The sequence below is a fragment of the Jatropha curcas genome, chromosome 6 (genome assembly GCF_041381405.1).
Source record: "Jatropha curcas cultivar XTBG-Jc1 chromosome 6, XTBG_Jcur_1.0, whole genome shotgun sequence".
In the NCBI taxonomy this organism is placed as follows: Eukaryota; Viridiplantae; Streptophyta; class Magnoliopsida; order Malpighiales; family Euphorbiaceae; genus Jatropha; species Jatropha curcas.
The window spans coordinates 21,688,322-21,696,667 of record NC_143156.1 but is presented as its reverse complement, the minus strand read 5'-3'; the positions used below and the strand labels follow the sequence as shown (position 1 = coordinate 21,696,667).

Genomic DNA, 8,346 nt, shown 5'->3' with positions numbered 1-8,346 from the left:
ATTAATGAGTTTAAGAAATTTGGTAAATTTTATTTTAAATAAACTTTAGAATCTTCATACTCATAAGAAAAAAATTAATTTTACAAAATAATCAAATAAATTATCATTTTATTTTGTCTAAATATTATTAATTAAATAAATTGTTAGAAAATTTACTTTAAACAATGTAATTTTAAACTAAGAAAACAATTTAAAAGGAAAAAAAAGTTAAAAATAATATAATTTTAGGCTAAATATTTCACTTTTTTTTACCATTTTACTTTTTTAAATTCTAACTTTTCAAGTAAAGTGTATTTTCAAGAAAACAATCTTAAGTAAAATGTATCGTGTATTAAAATATTATTTAGACTTTTAGACATATACAAAATATGCCAAGTGATTATCATTTTAAAAATAAAAATAGAAAATTTATTGTTCGAACCGAATCAGAACCTCTAGTCAACCGCCAGTTCTGGACCGGTTCAGGTTCAGATTTTAATATTTACATGAATTTTAATTGGCCCTTGAACCGTCGGTTTCGGTTTAAAATTTTGAACCGACGGTTCCGGTCTGATTACGGTTCATCTACAGTCCAATTTGATTCCGGTTCAAAATGAACCGGTGGCAATGCCTAATTTTAAGTATGACAATGGTTCCAGAACCGCTGGTTCCGATAATAAAAAATTAGAACCAAAATCAAACGGTTTTTAGATGATTTTAGAACCATCGGTTTCGATTTTTTTTTGATTTTGAACATAAATTAATTAATGTATTTTAAAATTTTAAAAATATTTTTTAAAGATTTGTAGCTTAAATAAATAATAATAATAAATATTACTATTGGAAAAACTAATCAACTTTAAAACATTCTTAAGATTACTTTAAAAACAAGTTGGGATTTTTCTAAGAAAATATTTTTCACGGTTTCAAACCGAATCCGCCAGTTTTTATTTCAAAAAATAAAAAATCAGAATCAAACCTTAATTCACTGTTTCGATTATAATTTTAGAATCAAAACTTTTGACCACGGTTTAGTGCGGTTTTTAAATAGTTAATTTTCAATTTAAAACTGAACTGTAATCATCCCTAATCCATTTTAACCTAATTTTCACTCATTTTAGGAGGAAAGAATAGGCATTTTAGATCCTTATTTTACTTCCCTCAGTTCCCAAACATAGCATAAAAGCTCACGTTATATTCACTTCACGTCATTCTAAAATTTACCAAAAGACAGAGCAAAGAGCCAATCATGGTTCTGTCAGTACGAACTACAAACTCATAGCTTCAAGTGAACACAGACGTCAGTTATCTTGGCCCAGTTAACTCATGGCTCTGCTGAAAATATATTGCCGCAGTTCACTCGCTTAACGCACTCGCTCCCGTGCTCTTCTTCAGTAATTTTTGTCACTGGTCCTTTTTCTTTTTCGTTTTCTCCCCCAAATTTTATCTGTATTTAGGTGTTTACATAGCAGGTGAGAGCTCTACAAAATTCGTACTTAGTAGAATCTTTAAAGGATGGCTTCTTCTTCCTATCCCAAGAAAGACGATCTATTTGAGGCAAATAAACCTCATTTTCTCAAGATAGTTCTTGCTGATACTATTCGTGATAAAAAGCTCGTAAGCCCTTCTCTTCTTCTCAGTTTTATGTACTTGCCATTTTTTCATTGTTTTTCTTTTTCCTTTTTCATGAATGGCTCTACTTTTCTTTTTTCAAATCTTTTGTTGTTAGTCCTTCGGATAATTGATTTTCTTTAACATATGGCAGAAATTTTCTGGGTTTAACTCCTTTTTTTTTCTAATCTGGATAATTCTTGGTTTGGTTGAAAATTTCAGATCCGTATTTTACATAAAAGGCTTAAATTTTGATTTAATGCTTGTATATATCAGGTTTTTCCTAGAAAATTTGTAAGAAAATATGGAAATAACTTGCCAAGTTCTATAGTCCTTACGGTTCCTAGCTGTGCAAAATGGCAAGTAGAGCTGATCAAGAGTGATGGTGAGATTTGGTTACAAAATGGGTGGCAAGAATTTGTGGAGTATTATGCCCTTACGGTTGGGTCCTTGCTAGTTTTTGAGTATGATGAGAGAAATTGTCGTTTCAATGTGATCATATTTGATAAAAGTGCTTTAGAAATTAACTATCCATACACTGTCAATGTCGAGAATGAGGGGAAGGGGACTAATAATCCAGAAGAAGCTAAATATGATGTCTCCTATGAAAGCTTGGATGAAGTCTTGCCAAGCCGGAAAATAATGGAGGAATCACCATCTCCATTGCCTAATCCTCATAAGAATATGAAGCTAGAGAATCTCACATTGCCTGAGACTTGTAAAAAGATGAAATTAGAGAACCCCACGAGGAAAAATGAAGGTATGCTATGTGCACTAAATACCAGATTTTCCATCTTGTGGTTTGAAAGAAAGATCTCAAATTGTCATTTTTTAAGCATGTCTAGTTTTGATTTTTTATTTTTAACTGAAGGTTTAATTCTGCAGCAAAGAGAGGCAGTTGTGGTGAAAAACAAAAGTTCATTTGGAGGACGCAACCATTGACAAAAAATTACAAGGCTAATGCGCTTCATAGAGCAAGAACTGCTTTCAAATCTAAAAATCCATTTTTCATGGTTGTAATGCAGCCATCATATGTTCATGCAGGGAATAAAATGGTTAGTTTTAGTTCACTTGAAATTTCAGATAATATAAACTGTTGAATTAATGATATTTCATGTTTCTAACTTATCTTTTTGTCTTTACAATTCTTTTATATTTATTTTCCCTGCTGATTTTTTCCTGGTAAATGCTTGTGCAGTGGATCCCAGAAAGGTTCGCGAGGAGATATTTGAAGATCAAGCGGGGTGATGTCATTCTAATTGTTATGGGTGGAAGGACTTGGTCTATCATTTACCATTGCAACAACAAAACAAAACTAAATCCGAGATTATGTGGTGGGTGGACCAAATTCTCACATGATAATCATTTGGAAGTAGGTGATGTTTGTGTTTTTGAATTGGTTAATCCTGCAATAACAAAATTGAAAGTTGTCATTTTTCGATATAGCAAAGATGCAAGCGGCTCCCATCACTCGGTCAGTTTTCATTTTGAATGATTAATCCAATGGTTAATTTAATTTCTTTATCTGGGTTTGTTCCAAATACTGCAGACATTCAGAAAACAGAACTTACATGGTTTTAATTTGATATAACGCAGGTGAGGAGAGAAAAATTGAAACATGAGGAAGAAGAGAGTAGATGCAAACAAACTAAAAAAGCCTTCCATTGAAGATGAAAACAGATTCATGCACCACCCCCGCCGCTGCCGCCATCTGATTCCTTGCCTTCAGAGGCTGCAATATCCATGTGAGGTGGAGAAACTGAAATAGGCACTTTCTTTGTTTATTCTTGAGGAATTAACACTTGAGTTTAATTATTTTCTATGTTCTGCTTCAGATATTCCGTTGCGGATCATATCTGTACACATTCACCACCTAAGGTTATATGAACAATCAATTATAACCGGAATGGGATATTCTTTTGAAAAGTAAAAAATAAAAATAAAAATAAAAATAAAACAATTAAAGATAGATTTTTCTTACGTAAAATTAAAATCAAAATTTTTGCAAGTTTATATTAGAACTCGATATCTATTAATAGTTAGTATTAAGTGTATGTACAACCTGATAATATATTTAGGTTTGAATTTCCTTTCTCAATACTAAAAAAATTCAATTTAAATTATGATTCTAAATCATAAAACCCATTGCAGTATGATAAAAATCTGTTAGAATTATTAAATTTTGTTGTCGATAATAATAAGTAACTATTTTTTTTGAAAGGGATAATAATAAGTAACTATTATATTTACTAGTCTTTTATTTGTGTGATTATATATTTTTAAGCTTCATATAAAAAAAATTAATAAAATATCTAATATACAAAAGAAATTTACTGCCTAACTTTAATTTTAATTTCTACCTATTTAATCTACGCCTAAAATAATTAATGGATTAAAATTGGAATAATTGCAATTTTAGTGTGTGAATTTTGCAAATTTTTTTATTTTGGTGTATAAACGGAAAAAGTTAACAACTAAGTAAATAAATTTTTAATTTTTCAATAATTGAGTGTATTTTATATATGTAGACAGCAAAATCTCTATAGGACAGCCGAAAATTCTTGTGGGACGGTTGAGTCCTACTTGTTCCTGTGTTTTTTGCTTATCAAGCCCCAAATAAAATTTCAGGTGGATTGCCACATCGATTAAAAAAATAAATACGTAAGTGGGATCCACACGTGGAATTCTAAGTGGTAATTAATTAGCAAAATACATATAAATAAGAGGGACTCAGTCATCCCACAAGTATTTTGGGCTACCCACATGTACAAACTGCACTCAATTATTAAAAAATTAAAAATTTATTCACCAAATTATTAACTTTTTTAGTTCATACACTAAAATGAAAAATTTCGCAAAATTTATACAGCAAAATTGCAATTATCCCTTGTTAAATTCATTGAAAAAGCTATTGGTAGGAAAAAAAAAAAAATGTTAGTTATTATGGATTCTTCGGCCTATGCAACAGAGGTGCTAAGTAGAAGTTAGAGAAAAGAGCCCATTTGGAAAATCCAATTTCTTCGACTGAACTTGATTCAACATAACAATGAAGTTTTTTTATTTGTTCCACATAAATTTAATCTTTCTTTCTCTCCCTTTTAACCCAAAAAAAAAAAAGAAAAAAAAAAAAGAAATTGAACTCTATATATCTAATAATAATAAAGGAGCAATGTACAGCAAAAACATCATTACTAAATTTATGAATTGATCAAAATATTTTTTTAAAATTTTAATTTTATTGGTTAAAAACAATGATATTTTAATTAAGAACAAAATGTTATACATGGTTATTATTATCTTACTTTTATTAATGTAGAAATTAAGAAATCTATTAAATTACTTTTATCTTACAAGTATTGTATAATTTATCTATAAATTTAGAATTTTGTATTTTATATGAAAAAAAAAAATTTAAGAATTGGATTCTATGATTTCAATTTCATGGATTTGAATATAATTAAACCAAATTCTACCAAATAAACGTGTAATTTTCAAATGAATTGCACAAATTTAAACGATCAAAAAATTTATGACAATTTTTCATCCTCCTAAACTTTCTAAAATAATTATGCTGAGAATATTTTAGAAATAAAAGCAAATGAAATTTTAATTTTTAAATTTATTCAAACATGAAAATTCATTTACAAATAAATTTTATCTAAATTCATTTATAAATAAATTTTACATTTTGAGTTCATTTATACCAAACGAAATGTAATGATTAATTAAAGCCATATGAAATCTGATTACAAATATTAAATATTTATTTTATTTTATTCTATTATATAACACTTCTTCCATCCCAAAAAGATAGTCCATCTTTTCTTTTTAGTTTGTCCCGAGATATAGTCACTTTTCTTTTTTTGCATTATAGTTAATCTTTAAATTGTCTGCTATATCCTTATTAAATTTTATCTTATTAAATCTTTCATCAATTCTTTCTTATTATTCTAATATAATAATTATTCATGCGTTATTTAATATGGGCATAATAGAAAAGTTATATAAATAAAATTGTACTTTAACTATAATACTTGTTATTTCTTAATCTGCATGAAAGTAGAAAGTGGATTATTTTTTTAAGAGTGGGGAGAGTATATGTTTGAATTTGGATGCCATGATATGTTTGAATTTAAACAGCCAGATAATGGTATGAAAACAACAAATGCAATAAGGATGTCATTAAATCATGAATGCATTATTACATTAAAAAAAATATTACTCAATTATAAATCATATTAAAGTATTAAGTAATATTTGAACTAATAGGGAATCTTAATATTAAAACTTGAAAAAGACAAATATTTTAGTTCTGACTTATTTACTATGCAAGTTATTATTATGAAAATGACTAATATTTAAGTTATTATTTTACTCCAATGAAGAAATCTAAGTATTAACATTTTACGATGATAATAAAAGATTAATTATTTAAAGATAATTAGGAATTTTTATTGTTAAAAATTAATAATTTAAATCACTGAGTGAATGAGCTTAAACAACGTGCATCGCACGCTAAAAAAAATTACAATTAGGTATCTTTTTAACATAGCTAACACATTGTATAAAAAAATAAAATTTTTCTCGATCACTCATTTATATTTACAATTAGGTATCTTTCTATTAGATTGGACATATTCAGAAGATTGCATTCAGTAAGAATTTTCCGATCCTTATCTCCAAAAATGAAAAAGAAAGCATTTTTATTTATTTTGTAGGCAAAATTAACATAAGAAATACCAATTTATATAAGAAAAGCCCTAAATTCTCAATATTCTTAGAGCAGAAATAAGGAAAACCACAGAGATTAGATGAAAAATAAAGTAAATGTGCAATCTCAATTTCTAAAGTTCACATATACAATGAACATTCAACCATCAAAATTAGAGTCAAATTTTCTAATTGGGAACCACACAAAATAGATTTATATATAGTAACAATACAGATTCTAGAGTTTGGGATACTAATCGGAGGAAACAAAAGAATCAGAACAAACACAATGTTGGAAGCCACAAATAATTTTATAAGGACCAGTGCCAATAATGTTATTAATGATCATTTTTATTATATACTTTGTTCTTTTAGAATAATATATCAATTTTAATAATATATCTTGTTGTTTGTTACGTAATTATTAAATCTTTTTATTTTATTATTTCATGAATACTCTTTGATTTTTAGTAATATAAACTATTATGTCAAGGCATTTTAGGAATCTAGTGTCTCCCCAATTCATACTTTATATATACTTGTTTTTTTTATGACGTGCCTTACACGTTTACTATGCTTGTTATATGATTGTACTCTTTTATTTTTTTAATCTATATAATATTAAAGTATAAGTTTTTTTTGTTTAGATTAAAATAAATACAATTACTTAATTAGAAATATATTTTTTTGTACAAGCTACTTATAATGGTATTTCTTATGTACATAATTCTATTTTTTTATAATGAAGTGATATTGAAATAAAATTTAACCTAATCTCTAGACATAATCTTTCAATCTCTAATTTATAAATGTAAATTCTTAAAACCTTAACGCTTTGTTTGTTTTGGTAAAACAACTTGCAGGAAAATATTTTTCACAATTTTCCATTGGCAGGACATTCAGGAAAATAAGTCTAAGGAAGATATTTTTCTGGTAAAAGGAAAATTAAGTCATTTTTTAAGAAAAATAACTTCCTATTTTTGAAAAAGTAAAATATTTTCCGGACATTGACAAACCTTATAAATCTATTTTTTTTTAAATTTATTAATCATTATAGTCACTACTAACAGCCATCACCATCGGCCACCGGTGGCTTTTATAATTTATATTTTTTTTTGCATTCTTCTCATATTTAATAATAAAATTTTTAAATTATAAATTTTTATTATTATTAATATTTTTGTGGTCTTGTGAGATAAAGACGTTAATATTTTTAACTAATTTTTAATATTACAACCAAACAATGGAAGATAAATCATTTGAAAAATATTTTTCAAGGAAAATATTTTCCATGCAAAATATTTTTCATCAAGTTATTTTCCTGCAAGTTATTTTATGGAAATAAACGGAGCATTATTAAGTATCCAAAAGAAAATTAAGACATCATTCAATCTCCAACCCTCTACCTTTAACCTCAAATCAATATCTATATGCAACTATAATGAAAAATAATAATAAATTATTTTTTTACTGCTAGGTAAAGAAAAGAAATGAAAAGATGATTTGAATTGATAATGATAATTACTTTGGCTATATTGACATGTTACTCATCCAGTTTATTGGAAAAAGGAAAATATGTACAAACACACAGATTCTTAAAGCCCCAAAAAGTGACCCAAAACAGAAATATATATTTTTAGTTTTTTTTTTCAGTTTCATAAACATTATTTTCTTTTAAGTCAAATAGATTTACAATATAATAAAAAATATCAAGAAAATAAAAAAATTTTAATCATCGAGAGGCCATCTATTTATTATAAGGGAGATATAAATCTCTTGCTGAATTAAAGTGTTACAAATTATTTCAGTAACGAAAAAGAAAATAAAAAAAATTGTTATTAAGAATATAACTCTTTTTAGAACTAAACATATAACAAGAAATAAATTATATTAATAAAATTACTAATTTGAATTTCAAAAATCAATCTTTTCTTTAACTGGAAAGACAGTAATTTAATGAAATTTGATGTTGATGGACAAAAAAAAAAAAAAAAAGATTATAGCCAAGTCAATAAATGAAAATTACAAAAAAAAACATGCTAGAAT

At 26.6% G+C, this 8,346-nt stretch overlaps 1 protein-coding gene across 2 annotated transcripts; it reads left to right on the top strand.

Annotated features, from left to right (window-relative positions):
* Positions 1–1,203: 1,203 nt before the first annotated feature.
* LOC105641570 (B3 domain-containing transcription factor VRN1) lies at positions 1,204–3,497 on the top strand. 2 transcript variants are annotated; one of them, XM_089722298.1, is made up of 6 exons: positions 1,204–1,596; positions 1,867–2,350; positions 2,476–2,645; positions 2,789–2,924; positions 3,037–3,064; positions 3,187–3,497. In XM_089722298.1, exons 1-6 carry the CDS (start codon positions 1,495–1,497, stop codon positions 3,188–3,190), a joined length of 924 nt encoding a protein of 307 aa, XP_089578424.1. In that variant the 5' UTR covers positions 1,204–1,494; the 3' UTR covers positions 3,191–3,497. The 2 variants fall into 2 exon arrangements, with proteins under 2 accessions (XP_089578424.1, XP_089578423.1); XM_089722297.1 differs by having other exon boundaries at positions 1,206–1,596; positions 2,789–3,064.
* Positions 3,498–8,346: the final 4,849 nt, after the last annotated feature.

Excerpts from the sequence above, each read along its gene's own strand:
- LOC105641570 (XM_089722297.1), top strand. The coding sequence starts at position 1,495 with ATGGCTTCTTCTTCCTATCCCAAGAAAGACGATCTATTTGAGGCAAAT. Across the intron at positions 2,351-2,475 it reads CCCCACGAGGAAAAATGAAG|CAAAGAGAGGCAGTTGTGGT; the intron begins GTATGCTATGTG and ends TTAATTCTGCAG. Across the intron at positions 2,646-2,788 it reads TTCATGCAGGGAATAAAATG|TGGATCCCAGAAAGGTTCGC; the intron begins GTTAGTTTTAGT and ends ATGCTTGTGCAG.